The sequence below is a fragment of the Nelusetta ayraudi genome, unplaced genomic scaffold (assembly GCF_046127955.1).
Source record: "Nelusetta ayraudi isolate G7.1 ecotype Tasmania unplaced genomic scaffold, CSIRO-AGI_Nayr_v1 ptg000039l, whole genome shotgun sequence".
NCBI classification, from domain to species: Eukaryota; Metazoa; Chordata; class Actinopteri; order Tetraodontiformes; family Monacanthidae; genus Nelusetta; species Nelusetta ayraudi.
In genome coordinates this window covers 141,216-159,376 of record NW_027466089.1, presented here as the reverse complement: position 1 = coordinate 159,376, position 18,161 = coordinate 141,216, and the positions used below count along the sequence as shown (strand labels likewise).

The following is an 18,161-nucleotide window of genomic DNA, read 5'->3' as shown; positions in this document are numbered from 1 at the left end:
TGTGTCTTATAGCAAACACAGGAAATGTGTTTTTCTTGCAGGAGGCAAGGACATAAAAAGAAGAAAAAAAAAAAAAAAAAAAGACAGAACCGTACTGTGAAGTGGTTAGACCTGCAGTTTAAAAGGTTTTTGTGGCGCTGATGTCACTACTAAACATTGGATTGGAAGGAGTGCTGCTGTGACCTTTGGTTTAGATAAGGCACCTGACCAAGGAAGAAGGCTCCTCTAACGGTGTCGCAGGTGAAGTCATCACTCGAAACATTAACCAGGCAGCTGTGGCGAAGCACTTCCTTTCGCGACGAAAAGCTATTCCACAAACCAGGAAAACATAGGACGATACGTTTATATAGCCTAGCGGAAGCTAGTGACATTTCAGTTACTGTAAGCTATGCTGACCCTGGTCTGCTCACCTTTAATGCATGGCAATAATATAATTGACAAAGGGCGCTTAATGTTGTTCTGGTTTATCAAATCTGAGCATCAACTATTACAAACAGACATCTTAATGATCAATAAACATAAGGCTATTACAAAAAATATATTCAACTTTGGCCATAACCGTACTTCCAGGTTAAAAAAAAAAAAAAAAAACATTTGAAGAAATAAGAAATCATTTACAGAATAAATTCAACATTATTAGACAAAACAGTCTCTTTGACCCACCGTGTCAAAATGTCATTCTTAGGCATGTTTTAATGGCACTCGTTTGAACCTCGAGAGTTAAGGCGCAGGCGGAGGAGAGCTGCGCTACAACATGACTTCCTGATGTTTCGGCCTGAGGAATCCTGTACCGGTACCAGAGTGGGTTAATTTGGTAGAAGACTTGTGACACCTGCTCCTCCATTAGCGGAGCGAGGGGGCGACGGTCGACCGCTTTTAATGGGCCCAGCTTATCTTCAAAGGCCTACTGGCTCTTCCATGCATGGCAGTGAGAGCAGCACAGGGGGCTGGGGGGGCTGGGGGGGCTGGGGGGGGGGGGGGGGGGCAGCCCGCCAGACAGCTCTAGAATGCCAGACTGAACACTGGTCGAAGAGCAGCTCGAGAGTTTCCCCTCTAATCTGTGCATGTTGGTCATAGGGTACTGGCATTTGACCGGCGGGGTCATCGCACCTTATCTGGGCTCAAGTTGCTTGAAATTGAAACTGGCTGACCATTGTATTTGCTGGTTATATTACGTCTAAAATAGGCGGAGTGGAGGCGTCTGGATGACGGCGCCGTTTGAAATTGGTGAGATGCAACCTTGGCGAGAGCATGAGGTAGTCATTATTTGTCCACCTGCACAAAGGGTAGATCTCTTCTCTCCAGTCAGACAGGGAAGCTCGGCTGGTCAGTTGGATTGGATGTTATTATGGCTTGTGGCAACCATGATAAGCATTCTATAAGGCAGAAGCAGATAAGCTCTAAATCTAGAACAGATGTAAAATTGGCAAAGAGTGTAAATATCAAAAGTTAAAATCTAAGAGAAAGAGTGGATACACAGTCACTGCCCCGTTTTGGCATAGTCACTTTGGTGATGATGACGACAGAGCGAATCCTCTGAGAGACAAAAAAAGTGAAGAAAAAGAGGAGCTGGAAACAAAGTCCAAACGGCCGCAGGTGGTGAGGAGGCAGCACGGCAATGACCTTCGTCCCTCAAGCTTCCTTTGCATCTGTGAATCTTCCCTCATCTCGCTCCACAGTCCAAATCAGAGGAGAAGCCATTACAAGAGCACGCACTTCTTGGTGTGCTTTTTCGTTACGGGGTACAAAACAGCCCTCACAGCTTCTGCAAACACCTCCCTGACGCCATCCTGCAGCAGAGCGGAGCACTCCATGTACTTGACGGCCCCAATCTGCTTGGCCAAGGCATTGCCCTGTTGCTGGGTGGTCGGGGCCAGGCCCTGCTCCTTTAGCTTCTTGACCGTTTCTCCGTCGCCCCTCAGGTCCCTCTTGGTGCCCACCAGGAGGATGGGCACGTTGGGGCAGTGGTGGGACACCTCGGGGTGCCACTTGTGCCTGACATTGGCGTGGGAGGAGGGGCTGCCGATGGAGAAGCAGATGATGAAAACGTTGGTCTGTGGATAGGAGAGCGTGCGCAGGCGGTCGTACTCCTCCTGTCCGGCTGTGTCCCACAGGTTGAGGCTAACGGTGCGGCCGTCTACGCTCATCTGAGCGCTGTAGTTGTCGAACACTGTGGGGATGTACTCCTCCGGGAAGGCATTGGTGGTGTACGAGATGAGTAGACAGGTTTTACCCACGGCTCCGTCGCCGACAACCACACACTTTATGGTCTGCATCCTGCCTACGACCACTAGGGCTGCAGCACCTGGCAACATACAGAAGAGCACCCAGGTGAATTCTAACGAGTACACTCCGTGATGGGGTTTAGGGAGAAAGTTAATCACGACCGAAGTCCGTGGCCGCTAGTTGAATCCGCACACATAGGATGAGTTTTCACAGCAAAATAGGTCAATTAGCACATGAGCTAACAGCCGCCAACATTAGCACACCCACTTAATTAACGATACATGGGTTGACCGTAGCTATAGCTTCACCAAGCACCCTTTAACAACTTCTGGAAATTGTGATGAACCGGGAGTTAGGCGTAAGACAACCGGTGAGTGGAAAATCATGCGCAGGTCCTCTGGCGTTTATTATTCCGCACTTTTCTGACTTATGATACTAGGCGTTCCCCCAGCGGCTAGCTGCAAGCTAAGGAACTAGCGCTTTAGCGGGCAACGGCTAGCTAGTTAGCAAACAAGCTGAAAGTTTATTTGTAAGACAGTTTTTTTTTAAAGTCAATATCCGACCCAGTAACTCCCTGCAAGTTACATCATTAATCGTACTGTATGCTAATATGTCGTTCAATAATAGTATTTCTGCTGTTATAAGGTAATTTGAAGCATTTAGTGACTTACCGCCACTTGGCTTTCGATCTCTTTTTGCCTGGTATAGTCAATCACAGCCGCATCCGGGGAGCTGTCCATTACGTAAAAATCGACACACGGAGCAATGCAAGGCGGTAGATGTAGTTTCCAGTGTGTTGTTTTTTTGCGTATGGAACACTAGATGGCGACAACGAGCCATTCTGACTTTACATGTATATCTAAACTTATATGTCGAAGGTAAAGCGCATCAGGTCAGGGGTGAACCATGCTAAATGTGTTGTAAAACTCATTGAGGGGACAACGGGTGCATTGCCAATCAGTTTAGACAATTTCGTCTTCATTCATGTCCTTAACTCCAGATGAGCATGCAGACAATGTGAGAAACATTCAGAAAGATGTACTGTTCTAATGATCACGTATTCATCTCAACCAACCTGAAAAAAACTGACTGGAAAATTTTTATTCGGCTTTTGATTTAAAACATTTTGACTGAACAAAGGGATAAAGGCACTTGATCAGATTATTCAGTTTCTCATAATCAATAAGTACTAAATACTTTTGTTTTATTCCTGTTTTTTTAATAATAGAACAAGCAACACTCATGAGTAATAGTGACCCATTACACAATTTAAATCCTAAACAGTTCTCTCTGATGACTTTTGGGCCTCTTCCTCCCTTTAGTTTTGTGAGGACATACGTTTTATTAAAAACACCATCAAATGTGCCAGTGCCTTTTCCCCTCTCACTGTCATTCTTCCCCTACCAGTGCTTTCAGAATTGGAGTGTGCAAAGGAATCTCGGAGAAATCACTGAAAACCTGCACCCCTGGAGACATGTTGGTGACGTCACCTCCTTTAACTTTGTCAGGTTAAAAGGCCAGCGCTGACCAACAAGCTGACACTCAAAAACACAAAGAGCCGCTGGTTTTATTGCCTTTCCCAAGAGGTTCTGGCGTCACTGCGGCCTATAAAAAGAGAGTCCCCACTGGGATCCTACACCCACAGACGCCCTCCGCACCAACCCTTGCACCCCACTATTCTGCTTGGAGATTCCCCAGGACGTCTGTGGCATTTCCATGACAACAGCCACTGACTGAGACAGAGTTGAGCGCGTCGAGAGATGAAGCGAGGGGGAGCTCAGACAGGGGAGAGGAAGAAACGTGAGGTGTCAAGAGGCAAGAGCAGCAGTAGGTGAGTCTGTGAGAGGCGGCATTCAAAATTCAAAATGTAATAACAATTACATCACCGTCTTTATTCATCTTTTTCAAATCCACGCAGTACAGTGAACATTAAACAATGCTATCCAATAAAGTTATAGAATCTTTCAACATAAAATACAAATAAACATTACAGCAATCATCTCCTCGCCTGTCTACTTTTCGGTTTTTAAAGTGCATCAGAACTATGAGGCCTCGACGGGGATGAAAAGTTCAAATTTGTACCTTGCTCAGTTCAGACTGTATGGCAGTCAAGTTTAAGAACACAATGATTGCTTAGCAGGAAGTTCACAGCATTTGAAAATATTTTGATAATTTCTTTTTTTAATATACATAAAAATACTCTTGCCAAACTAAACAATCTGAGACTGTTTCAAAAACAGCCTCTCTTTTCAAGGCAGACTAGCATCAAATGGGCTCGGATTGATGTCACTTGGTTTTCTTTTACTAGCACGGATACGTCTTCCATACGAGAAAGGAATAGAAGATGGGCCAATGTCCTGTTGCCTGCAAAGGACACTAAACTTTGTAAAGCTGGAGGGTTTAGATGATCAAATCCACCATATGTGAACCAAGAATTTATCCCCATATGCACTTCCAAGTGTCAAACCTTAGCACTCGGAATAACAAATTAATCTCTTCAAGTTGAATTCAATTCATTTAGGTGGGATTTTGTTGACAGGAAAGATCTGATTTCTCTCTTCCACATATTATAAGACTGACATCCACAGAAGAGCATGAATGGAGTCCAAGAAACAGCCCATGCACTCCCATCACCTCCACAGTGGCTGAGCTGCAGCAGCCCGGGGCATTTTGGCACCAGGTGTCCGTGAGGCTGAGGGGATTTTGGAGCTAGCTGGAGAGGCGCTTTTGATTTCTGTCTTGGCAGTTTTATTTCGAGCCGTGGATATGACAGTTGTGCGAATGGTCTTGGCAGTGGCGGAGGTCGGGCTGTGAGCAGTCCGGGCTTGGGATGGCATCTGAGTCTCAGAGTTGGGCGCTAGTCGCTTGGAGACACGGAGAGGACTTCCCCTGACAAAGGCGGACTGGCTGCCGACCGAGGCTTTCTCTGGTAAAGATCTATCAGAGGACCTTCGGTTCAGCGAAGGCTTTCCCGGAGTGTGCGTTTCACTTGCTGTTGTCTCTTGTGTGCTGCTACTGCGCTTCACCTCAGTCTGAACAGTAGTTGGCCGCGCGACAGGAGATGAACGCATGGATACACTGCGCGGACTGGACAGCCGGCTTTGATTGGATGGGTGAGTTGAGGTCGGAGCGCCGCTTGAAGCCTCGGTTTTGGAGCGCACCCTGGGGGTCCCTGTGTTGTTTGAAGGCCCTGCACGTGAAACGAGTCCCCTCTTGCCCCCTATTCCACTGCGCACAGGGGTCTTCTTGGTTCGGGGCTCCTCCTTTGATGTGGGGGACCCAGGAGTCGCCCCCTCTCGAAGGTCAACCTCCCTTTCTTTTCTCCACTTGGAGCAAAGGCTTGGTGCAGGTCGTGGGACTGGGGAGGATGGAGGTGATAAGGCGTCATAGGATCGAAGGCCTTTCACCAGAGTGTGGCACTCCAGCATTTCGCCCACGCGGGAGAATGACCTCGTCGTCTCCCTATCAGGGCTTGGCAAGTCAGAATATTCCTCTGGCTGTGATTGGCTGAACTCTGGCAGACTGGAGGGCATCCAGTTCTCTGTCAAAGTCGTGGACACTGCTTCGCTGTGAGTGCGTTCAGTTAAAGCTACACTGGCGATCACAGCGCTTTGCATTACGCCAGACAACTCTCTCAAATGTGGTTGTGACAAGACCCTCTCTGGAGTATCTGGAGATGTCTTGGACTTGGCTTCAGGTCTCTGGTACCTCAGTAATACAGACTTGGTGGTGCTCTGATTCATAGATTTGTCAAAACAAATGTCCTTAGGTTTATTCTGAATATTGTGAGAATTGTCTACCATTGGGAGGCCAGGCTTACGATTATTAGTGGAGTCCTGGCTTGTATCCAAAATGTTTTTTTTGTCAGTGGGCATAGCAGCAGGGACAAAATGAGAACTGGGGGAAGATTGTAGATTAGGGACATGTACGTGTGAATTACCAGAGTCTTTCTGAGGTCCCATCTCCTTCTGTTGGCCTTGCAACAAGTAGGATATACTCTCGGGGCCGTGCTGCTTGACTGTGAAGTTGCGCTCATGCTTTGCATGACTAAAGGCAGCAATGTGTGAGTCTTGATTTCCGCCCATGCTTTTGTAAATTGCTGGGTTGTATTGACACCTGCTTCCTCTGTCAGGCACAGGGTCCTGGTCAATAGGGGAACTCGTGTCATCGGTCTCGGGGGAGCTGCAAAGCCCGGCAGTGGTCTCGTGGTCAGAGGAGCTGTTGGAGTGATAACTGGTCACTGGGCTGCTGCCCAGCTCGGGAAAGATCTTGAGCAGGGATGAGTTATGGAGATCATTCTGAAGGTGATGGGAATGTCTGCGGGAGTCCGAGACGCGAAAACTACGCCGGCTCCAAGTGTGGCTCAAGTTCTTCTCCAAGAGTTTCTCCAGCTCGTCTTGGCTCTCCAGGCTGGGAGGCTCTCTGGCGAGGCTCAGGCCAGGGTCCAGCCCTGTGCAGACAGCCAGAGAGCGACGCTTTTCCTCAATCTCACGTTGACGTTCCCGCCGCTTCTTCTCTTTCAGCTCCCTCTCGGCATTCTCCTGGGGAGAAGTAAAGGCATCGTTTGTCAGCCAAGTCCGACAAGTTTTTTTTGCACATATGTATGATATCATTTATACTTTTCAGTTCCAGTTGATAAATCGTACCTGGACAGCTTTTTGGAAGCGATGGCAAAACAAATTGAAGACCATGCAGGCCTCCTCTAGTTTGAATGTGCTGTCGTCTTCACAGAAGAACTCCACCATTGCCTGACTCGACATCCTCATACCCTCCACCTCATCCTCTGCCTCCTTCAGACGCTCCTCGGCCACCTGAAAGTGCACTTTGGTTCAATGCGTTGGTTCCACAGGAAGGAAACAGACGTGGATGCATGACGTTACGGTTTAGTGTGTTCCAGATTTTATCTCATACCTCTAGGAAAGGTTGTGTATGTTGCTGGATCTCTGCCTCGGTTTGGATGTTCGCCTTGAGGGCCGCCACTTTCCTTTTTAACTTGATCAAATCCTCCATCACCGACTCCTCAGACAATCTGAAGAGGAAAAACCCACACAAATCCTATTTTTTTTATAATAAACTCCATAGAAAGTGTTTAACATCGCCGAGAAAAAGTTGTAAAATAGAAGTTGTGTAGTTATATCAGAGTTATATTTATATGCTGTGTCCTGTATCTTTTACTTTTTAAGCAGAATAGGGTGGCGAATCTCTTGAGCAAATCCAGCAGTATGGGCTTAGAGCTTAGCAGCTCTCATGACCCACTTTTACTCATGCAACTCTTGCAATTTCTAAAAGCTGGGTGTCTCACTCTGCAGTCCAATAGATTTACATTATATTTGTTTGGCAGCCAGAGTTGCTGTTCTGAGGTTATGAGGCAGGGCTTGTATCCTCCCTGAGACAGAGTATCTGGTTGGTCTCTGAGTTTTTGGGAAGAGACTGACCTGGAGGCGGAGCCAACATGGCCTAGTTGGCCGGGAAACGACAGTAAACTCTGGTCCTTTTTCACAGCTTCCTGCCGAGACAAACACAAATGATTATCTAGCTATTGTTTCGATAGAAGCAACACGTCATTTGTGAATGTTTACAAAATTATTTGCTCCACGGCGCAGTCTGGCTCGAGGGTTGTGAGAGTCCACTGTTCCCTTTGCGCTTGCATGCTTTATATTCCAACAACTTGTAATTTTCTGATGAACTCACGCAGTTTAAGAGCTTTCAATGACAATTTTAATGTTCTGTGCACTTATGAATGAGTCCAATTGTTTGTCTCTTATGTATCAAAATTTAGAAAAGGCAGTTGCGGCCACAGACAGGGCTGTTTCTCTATAAACAGAGGTGTTACAACCTCTATGTTTTCTCTGTTGACTAAACTCATTACTCCTGCTATTAGCGGTGCAAACTGTCGGTCAACGCATTCTTACCATTGCTACAAAATGGAGCAGATTCATGCCTGGCTTGTTGGCTTTGGTGTCAGCCAGTTTGAGCAGGGATGAAATCCGAAATCCAGCGGCGTTCCCGGCATACCCCCCCTGAGAAGCCACATACGAGGTCAGAATAACACTCATGGACAAACACACACACACATTCACCATACCACCACTTTAAACAAACAATGATATGATAAACCACACACAGACAGCGTGACGTCCTTGATCACGCACACCCAGACCCCTTGGTTCCTAGTGTATTGTGCACGGATAAAAAGATGGTTGCCGCTTTGTCAGCGGAAGAAAAGAGGGCAAAACAAATAAAATAAAGGATGACTCACAGCATTCATGTAGTTCCCCGCTTTCAAAACCAATCGAAGGATGGAGTGCAGCTCAGGGCAGCTCAGCAGTTCTAGAAGAGCAACAACAGAGATTCAATGTTGAGCTTCAGGGTCAACAAATACATCCACATCTGTTGCTGGCTGCTCCACTTTCACGAAAGTTTGAGCTAAAACACACAGTTGTGGACCTCGGGTCTTTGAGATGCCACAAAGGCCACTGATACCCAAGTGATAACGACCCCCTGCTTGGTGATAACACACCTTGCCAGGTGTTCAGGCTGCCCTCTATGACTGCTATGTGGAAGGTCAAGCAAAGCATCAGTTTTAGCAGGAGGCTAAAACACAGCCTTTGGGGAGGGGGTTGTAAACAGATGGCTAAATATGATATTTTTGTACAAGAATCTGCTCCCTTGGGGTCCAGCATGAAAAATAAAGATCATACTGGACTTTGAAAACATTTTCTCATGTTTATTTACACATCCTCTGTCCGAACGGCATTGTTTTTGCACTGTCAATCAGTAACTCATATATCTGCACTAGATTTAAGGTTTACCACCCTCACCCTGAAAAGGACCATTTAAAAAGGGTCATGGCAGACCTTGATCTTTATAGCGGTTGTGTACATGACTCCCAGTTGTTAACATTACCTCTGGCCGCCTCCCTCAGACATCTGGCTGCCACACACAGAGAGGTCACAGCTGGGTCAAACTCCTGCTGCAGGATCATGGCATCCAGACGAAGGCGAAAACTACCGGAGACAAAACAGGAGGACTTGACGTTGGAGTGACAGGCAGTGAGTTGCAAAAAGTCACTCCCGATTATCCGCCAGTTAAACAATCTAAAACCAAAGTTTTACAGTGACTAATCGATTACTTGGAAACTTTGGGTTGTTTTTTTTTTGTTTTGTTTTTTTTAAAGTCGCTTTAATCAATCCACGACAGAGGGTCTACCTACCTCGGGACTTCCAGCAAGAGCAGGATGAAAAGATCAGGCTCTCCCAGCCAACTCCGCTCGCCACCAAACCTCCTCAGGCGAGACTCCTGAAAGAGAACAGATGCCGGGTGAAATCTAGACCGCTGCTTCAAAAAAACATCTGGACGACAGAAACCGACGGGCTGTTGACAGTCAAGTCCAATATCTTTTAGCAAGAGCCTTCGACGGAAAAAAAAATAGACCACATCATACAGACATGGTGTAATGGCAAAACGTCTGATCATCTAGTCTGACCAGAGCCACGTGAGGGACAGAAGCAACAGGGAGGAGGATATGGGAAGGGAGGGAAGGAGGGCAGGGAGGGGGGCTGTCACCCTTCTATTTGTACGCCACAAAACACACTTCACCTCCTCATTATCGGGCAGCAATTTGCAGAGCTCCGCCAGCTTCTCCGCTCCGTACCGGTCTCCAGCACCCTGCCTGATATCCTCAACTATCTCCTTCGCTGGCCTGCGGAGGATGAGGGGGAAAAAAAAGGCAAACATTTTAATGATGACATCATTGTCGGCACGAGGAGGAAAACAAAAAGCTTGACCCCCCCCCCCCCCCCCCCCCCCCCCCCCCCACCCAAGTGAAACCTCTACTCTGAGGCCCTATCTGCTCTTTGCTCTGCTCTGATCTGACAGTATTTTGTTGGGGCTTTTTTTCCTCCCCTCCTCTCTTATCTGAGTTGAGACAAGAGGGCTGATCGACGCCAAACTGGAGACAGAAAGCAAAGTGTCCACTGGTGAAAACAGAACGCAGGTAAACAGGCAAAAGTCTTTGAGGGATGTTAAGGTGAGTAAGCAGGAAGTGAGCTGTTTAACCTGAGACTTACTTCGTCCCAGTAACACATCTGTCCTCGATTCCAGCGAATCCCATCATCCCCTCCACTGCCGCTCATCTTTCTGCCCACAGCACGAGTTCAATGCTCCATTTTGAGTGTGTGTGCTGCTACTGTGTATGGCTCTTTCATCACACTCAGCTTAGCACCTTGTAGTTTTTTTGTTGTCTTTTTTATTGATTATGTTCCATCAGCATTTAAAAGCAGAATCAGAGGTTTAACACACTTTGTTGTTGTTTTTTTTACCCCAAACTCAAAAACACACGGAGAAATGAAAAAAAGAAGTTTAAGAAAACACAACCGCATTATATAAAAAAGGGTTTTGGCAGACCGCTCAGACAGCAGCAGTCTGACAACACAAAGCCGTGCCTTTTTTTTGAAACTCCACCCGCGGATCAATCGTAACGCCGTCTGCATTCAGAACAAAGTGCACATGAGCTCCCAACATGACAAATGTTTGTGTACTTAGGAGGCTGCTTTTGCATAATGGCCTTCTCCACAAGTCTTGACAGATCTTGTTCAGGAACAAATTAAAAAAAAAAAAAAAAAAAAAAAAAAAAATGCCCTTTACCTGCGGTAGGCACAATTAAGCCTGTGATTACCTTTTCACACACAGGCCGAGGCACGACAATGAAAAGACTGCACGCCTTTTCTGCCTCTTTGTATGATTATGTCTGTATGCCTGCATGTCAAGGCTTTTCGACATCAAAACGGGCAGATCCCAAGCTGGATGTCGGTGAGATTTATAGACCGATTCATGACTCCAACTGCAGTTTTGTTTGAGCCAGGAAACAGGCTCTTGAGAGATGAGGGGCTGGATTACAACACCAGTGGGGTCCTTTTCTTCAGGCGGATACATTTAACACCAGGCGCTCTAAAAGGGCACCGGCAGGTGTCAACTCTGACTGCTGGGGTTACGCCCGGTCACTGGCCCACCGACCTCCTTTAAGAGGCCCGCTGCAGCCACTCCAGCACCTGTCTCCTCCTATATTGTCGTCCCCACACGCCAACAGCAGATATCCTCTCTTCTTTTCACACGTTCAGGACAAACTGCGCACGCCGGCGCCCACAAATCCCTGATTTACAGCCAAAACTCCAGAGAGCCGCTCGAGCCGAGCACACACTCGTTTCCTGCTCTTAAAAGCCACCTTTTGTTTGGACAGATTGTAACCTCCACTTGAAAAAAAAGAGTGTCCAACTATTAGGGTCAAAGCCTGTAACTTGGTTTTTATTTATGAGTGCTCTTTTTGCACTTGAAGCCTGAGGAAATTTAACTTCAATGACAATAACACTGCAAATTTTACATTTTACCAACAACAAATTCGTCACAGCTTGGAGAGTAAAGAGAAAAAAAACTTACATCTTGAACTGGCGCAGAAATATTCCAATGTTCATGCTGCGTTTGGAATCCAACAATGAGATCTGCGGAGATAAATAACAGTTAGGAGGAAGAGGGCAGGAGAAATCTGAAGGTCTTCACGGCTTTGGATCTGCAATCTCGATGATCTGACCTCCTCTTGGCTGTCCTGAGGGGACCGGCAGCGTAGCAGGGCAGACCTGCGTCTCAGCGTGCTGGTCCTGTCCTGAGGCTTGTTGTCCCTCTGGCAAAACAGCTCGTCCAGAGAGTGGAGGTCGATGGGGATCTCGTCTTCGCCCGGCGCCGCACCGCTCCACACACTGTTCCTGCCCTCCACCTTCTCCTTCGGGATGCGCTCCCAGTTCAGCTTCCTCAGCCGGCTCCGTCGGACGCTGTCTGTCCGGTCGAAGGGCGAAGAGGAGGAGGAGGAGGAGAAGGGGGGCGCAGGTGGAGGTGGTGGCGGAGGAGGGGGAGGAGGAGGTGGCGGCGGTGGTGGCGGAGGGGAGACCAGCACCGGACTCGACTCCATGGCGGTCACTTCCGCAGAGTGGGTGTCATCCGCGGGAAGGGCAGGCGCCGTTCCATGAAAAGTTTGGGACTCCTTGACGGCCACAGTCAGGTTGATGAGCATAGGGACGTCGGAAGGGTGGCGGGGGGTCTGAAAGGGTAGCGGAGAAGCGTCTGCAGCGAGCGGTGGCCTCTCCTCTGGTATTCCGGACTGCACTCCAAGTTCAAAGGTCACCCAATAACTTCGGCCTGTGGAATCAGACAGCAGAGATGACTTATCTCAGACGTGATCGAGCGAGAGAGAGACAGGAAGTCGGAGGTATGCCGCAGTTTTGCAAGATGACCTCATCTTAGCTGGTCTGACAGCTGGCCTCACCTCTCCTTTCATTAGCGTGACACCAGACTATTGAGTGACTTAACAGCCAGTCTGAGTTTTGTTTTTTTTTTAAATGTAACCCGTGGTTCAACTTTGCATGGAAGTTGAAGGCATTTTGGGGAAAGTACTAGATGAGCGGGACCAGCGCTTCACACTCACTGCAGGCTGTTTGAACGGCTTGTCCCATCCTGTTCAGTTTCACCTGGCTGCACGCAAACACACCTTCAAACACCCCTTCCCTTCTAATTAGGAGAAATTGAGAAATCACACGGAGGCGTGATGCCCCATCCCTAAGTCCGGGGGAAGTAAGGGGACCTGTGGTTCAAATTCGAATTTTGAATTTGAACCACAGACTGCTCCCTTGTCATGGGAGGGTAACGTCCAAAAAACTGGCTGAACACTCCTCTTGCACCAGCAAGTTTTTCAGTTACAGGATTAGTATTGCAATTAGCAATGAGTCAGAGGTTTCAGGTGTCTGGTACAAGCAAGAGAAAGTCTTATATCACGACTTGACCAACTAGCAACGGCTACAGCGACCACAATATTGACTTTTTCGATTTATTTACATTTTTCCTTCGGTGAAAAGTTTGCATGTGTTCCTGCGAGCGCCGCATGAGCGCGCTGCAAAGGCGGCCGACGGTGGTCTCATCTCTGGGAAAGAAAATCATTTTTCAGCGAGCGACTCGGGTTCAGGAGGTCGGTGCAAATGTTGTTAGGGAAGCCAGTCAGTCAATAGAAATTTTTTTTAACGAAAATGTGCGCATAACCTTCATAACATCTAAGAAATTTTATGTATGTATATATATATATATATATATATATATATACCAAAAAAATGAACATTGCACTTAAAAAGATAATGAAACAAAACTTTAAAATAAATGTGTTTATTTCAAGCTCAAGCTAAACCTCACAAAAGCGGTGTGGTTGTTCTAATGCTGTCTGAACGCACTGAATCACCTCGCTGCGAGAGAATAAACATCGCTGTGATTGAGTGCAAGCCGGTCACTTTATTTCACTTACCTTCAAGTTGCGGCGCTCCGGACAAGAAAACGCACCAGCGGCCACGAGCCGGTAGTTTTCAATGTTATTGTCAGCAAAGCGGGGGGTGGGGTGGGGTGGGGAAAAAAAAAAAAAAAACTTAAAGATCCATCCCGATTCTTTTAGTCGCTTTTGCGTATATCCTTTATCCCTCAGACCTGCGCCGGTCCGCTCTCATCGCACTCCTCCTCCGCTCTTCCTCAACTTGCAGGGAAACTTCCACACAAGAGCGCGCAGCCGGCGCGTGCCCGAAGAGCTGGCGTCCTCCTCCCAGCTTCCCCCCCAATGGGCGGACGGACGGACGCAGCGCTTTCAGGTACAGGGCGGCATTAATCCTCTCGACTCTGCTTTCCTGAATGTTGTGACGGGGCTCCTCCCTGATTTGTCATCAGGACAGTCACAATAAAGCAAAGCCTTCTGTTTTCTACTAAGCACTTGAGTTTATTATAATTGAGTTGATAATTGAAATGAGTTTTAACGCCTCCCAATTTATTTATTTATTTATTTATTTTGAGAATTAGCCGAGTGCTGCTAATATTGCACCAGAACGCTGGTCTCGGGTCTCAATTTCAAGCTAATCACAGCAGCAGACAGGACTCTGATCTGTTGAGCAGCCTTGATCAGACCCAGAGGAGCTCACTGCCGAGAACCTGAGATGCGCAGCAGATGGATATCAGACATGGGAAATGATGTCGGCTTCTACTCCCCAAACTCAGAGACCTGGGTCATAGGGGAAAGCTCAGAAACCAGAAGCCCTCAACCCACCGGGGTGCTGAAATGACCCCAGGTGCTTTCATCCGAGGTGCTGGTGCGCCGGAGGCCCCCCGTGTCACCTGGTCCAGAGTCGGGCTCAGGTAGCTCCGGCTTCACAGGCTGCGACGACAGGCGCTCATCGTCGCTCCCGTACTCAGCGGTAATTAGGGGGGGGGGGGTTATGACCCCCAGGAGACGTAGCCATTGTTGTGCCTGTGCAAGCGGCGTTGCCCGTGCCAGAATAAACCCCTCGCAGGAAACTACACTTTCTATTCAGCTGCCCACTTCACAGAGTACAGTGCACTTTATAGAATACAAGGAAACGCCGCCGATGACGGACAGATGCTTTATAGTCCATAAAAGAGGCAGATAAAAACTGAGCGGGGCTGCGGGCGGTGCCAGCAATTCATGCAGCTGGCACATCGTAACACTGATTAATGAATTCTGAGGAGTTAACTTGGCATCGCTCGCTTGTAAGGAGACAAAAAAGTCTGTGATGTGTTTACAGACACGCCGAGCCTCTTCCCCCTCTTTTGCATAACATTGAGACTCGGGGAGTCTATGCTTTACTTGCTCCTCTCCTTTGAGCCATTGTATTTGCATGTGCATGTTTGTGTGTGTGTGTGTGTGTGTTTTTGTTTTTTGGAACGCCACAAGAAAAATGTTTTTCTGCCCCAGGTTGCGCAACGCAGACATACGGTTGCGTAGCAAAGCCCCCCAAAATCTGGTGGATGGTAAGTGTGACAGCCCTTTGATCACTCGAGGGAAGCCCGCTACCTACCTCTCATGGGAGGATATCGGATTAGGATATGAGACTCCGACCATGACAAGTCTTTATGGAGCTCAGCCCTTTGAGAGGCGGGGCAACCGCAGCCATGCAGCAAGTGTTAGCCGTTCGCCATCTCTCTCCTCCGTAATCTCTCTTTGAAGTCCTGCAGGGGTTATGTAAAGGTGAAGGCTATTAGTTCTCTCCTCCTACTGACCTGTGCACACATAATGAGTAGTGTTCACGCGAAAATGCGCTTTCGTTTTTTTTTGTTTTTTTTTTGTCCCCAGCGGTCAGACTCGATTCAATAACCTCTGCTGTAACTGACATTTGACAATGCAGAAATTAATCCGGATGTTGCAAAAAAAAAAGGAAAAAAGTCAATACGATGGATTTTTCCCTCCCTGCTAGACACTCTATTTATATAGTGAGTAAAATTGACAGGAAAATGAATCTATGTGAAACTATTGACGCGACTGGATGGGACTGGTGGTATTTTGCTTTTGCTGAGTCTGGTTTCACCCTCCAGGGCCTTGGCCATTTTCATGATGTCGGAAATAGGTCAGTGTGACTGCGGCTCCACGGGGGTACTGAAAACATGCATAGCGCCGCAGTGGTGTGTATGTGTGCGCACACCTGGGTCTGATCCCAGTCTGGGACGGCAAGCCTAGGGGGAGGTACTCCTAATCAATCCTAACTTCCTCAGATCTCGCTCCCTCGGTCCTCCAGCTGCACTCAGATCACGTGCGTTTACCCAGACCCGCCTGACAAGGATCTCTGGCCTTGGTCAGACTGCCAGGCTGATAAGGGGAGACAGCACGAGACAGACAACACAAACACACTCTCCGCCTCTTAACCTATTTTCCTAAATTCTTCCACACACACATGCACGTACGATGCACTGGCGAAAAAAACAACCCAAAACGCCCCCCCCCGCCGCCGCCAAAACGTGATATATTAGACTCCCACGCATGCATATGTTTGGGATGACAGCATGAGACGACGCAGAGAGGAGCCGTCTACAAAGTGCTACACTGCTGAACAGTGAGGCTTCAGGGGTTCACAGGCAGGTCATTACTATGATGGAGGCATTATGGAGACGGAAAGATGAGAGGGTTGTGAGTCAAACTTGTGGAGAGACGGTAAAACATTCTGAAGGGCTGTCTGTGGAAGTTTTTACTTAAGGGGTTCCCACCCATTAGTCATTAGATGTGAGCGTGTTAGCTGCTCTCGCTTGCATCTCTTCTCTGCTCAGACCGGTAAAACTGTTTGTTGTGGGTTATTTTCTGGCGAGGCTGCAACTCTGGCTTTATCGTGTGATAAGCAGGGGATAGGGAGGCATACCTGAACGCCGTGTCGCTCTGCTTTGCGCAGACTACACACTGAGCGCGCAAGCAGACGGCGCTCTGCTTTGTTTGTGTTCGCGCCTCTTATAATTATTGATGCATGTGCGCACGGTCTTGTATCCTGCGTCGTGATGATGATGAATCTTAAAAGGTTTGGTTGTGGTCAGTTAGGTTTTGGATGCGAGTGTGTGTGTATTTAATTGGAACTCAGCAGGGTGGAGGCCGGGCTGAGGTGCCTGTGGTCCGTGCTGTCCTTGGGGGGTTGATCCCACTCTGTTTGTCTTCGCACATCTGGCCGTGAGAGCCACTTCCGAACTCCAATTAGGATTTCCTGAGACTCAATAAAAGGGATTATTGGCCTGCAAGAAGAACCCTGACCCAGACTGCCCCACCCTCAGTTGTCTTCCTTCCCCAGCTGCTATGGTCATTACGCCGGTCTGAGCAACAGTCGCACTCCACTAGAGGTTCACAATGACATGGTAGTGACACACAGCGATGCAGATAAGTCAGACCTTTCATGGCTTTGGTTCCTTCACATTCTCAAACTCTGATACTTGGCGGTGAAATATTTGGCCTCTAATATCTGATCCTTCGTATGTGAAACGAATCAAACGTTCTCCAAGCAAATGTCAATGGGGGCATGGAGACAATTTTTTTTTATTCCCCAAGAGTGAATGATGAGAACCCGTTAACAGAGCTGTGGTTGGGCACAAAGCCCTGGAAAAAATAAAAGAGTGCAGGGGGAGCTGGTCTGCAAAGATTGGGGGTCCTGAGCGTCTGCTTGTGTGGCAAGAGTGATCACACAGTTAATATTCAAAGGGCCGGGTTAGTTGTAAAGGAGCCACTAAATAGAGGTTGACAAAGCGCGTCGCACAAACAAAGGCTTCTCCCTAAGTAGGCTGTGTATATAGCACGTAGGGCAGTGAAAGGACGGGCTTTGCAGGAGTGGTCATGTATGGGCTCTATAGTGAGTTATTAAAGCAGGGCTCCTTGTACTTCCTTCCCACCACCACGGTCCGGTCCCATCCACTCCGTCTCCTTCATCAAATAAGCGCAATCTGCTTTTGTTTCGCAGCAATTGCGAAATTCCGAATGCATTCTTTTGTTTTCATGCAAGTTATTCACCGTTGGGCCTACATGCCTCACGTCGAGTCCGCCCCTGCATATTCCGTTCGGCATCGCTTCAAGCGCGCACGTATGCACGCACACACAAAACAACCCGCACACACACGGTTACTTCAACCATCCAAACCTAATTATTCTCTGCCCCCTGCTTCTCTGTGCCAAGCAGTGATGTCAGCCGCAGAGAGACAGTGGGACTCTTGGCTCGGCGCCTCGGGGTGGCCGCGCTGGCGCAAAGGGAGGGGAGAGGAGACAGGAAGTTAAGAGAAGATTAGCACTTGAGAGGTTTGCAAAGTAAGAAAATGAGGTGGGGACCCCCAAAGATTTTGGCCGGCCCCTCTGTTGGGGCTGTGAGGATTAACCTGCCTGCTCCACGACTGGACGCCGAGGAACCATCCTCCTCCTTTCTGCTCCCCATCTTGGCTCCGACAGACACTCAGCGAACACATCTGAGGCTGAAAGGAAAACACGGACTAGTTTTGAGGGCCACGGCCCAAGGGGACTCACTCTGGGATAAACCTATCCGCTACTCTCTTCCCAGCATTTCTGCTGGCACGCTATGCTGAAACCTATTCATCGTTGCTAAACTGTT

The 18,161-nt window shown here is 48.1% G+C and overlaps 2 protein-coding genes across 2 annotated transcripts; both read right to left on the bottom strand.

Moving 5' to 3' along the window:
• Window positions 1-448: 448 nt before the first annotated feature.
• On the bottom strand, window positions 449-3,049 carry rhogd (ras homolog gene family, member Gd). Its single transcript, XM_076032828.1, has 2 exons — window positions 2,898-3,049; window positions 449-2,305 (listed from the first exon to the last, which is right to left on the bottom strand). Exon 2 carries the CDS (start codon window positions 2,274-2,276, stop codon window positions 1,701-1,703), a length of 576 nt encoding a protein of 191 aa, XP_075888943.1. The 5' UTR covers window positions 2,277-2,305; window positions 2,898-3,049; the 3' UTR covers window positions 449-1,700.
• A 1,048-nt stretch (window positions 3,050-4,097) lies between these two features.
• fhdc2 (FH2 domain containing 2) lies at window positions 4,098-13,868 on the bottom strand. Its single transcript, XM_076032827.1, has 12 exons — window positions 13,565-13,868; window positions 11,813-12,414; window positions 11,662-11,723; window positions 9,826-9,928; window positions 9,440-9,525; window positions 9,133-9,233; window positions 8,486-8,556; window positions 8,139-8,246; window positions 7,662-7,732; window positions 7,138-7,255; window positions 6,873-7,037; window positions 4,098-6,767 (listed from the first exon to the last, which is right to left on the bottom strand). Exons 2-12 carry the CDS (start codon window positions 12,287-12,289, stop codon window positions 4,857-4,859), a joined length of 3,273 nt encoding a protein of 1,090 aa, XP_075888942.1. The 5' UTR covers window positions 12,290-12,414; window positions 13,565-13,868; the 3' UTR covers window positions 4,098-4,856.
• Window positions 13,869-18,161: the final 4,293 nt, after the last annotated feature.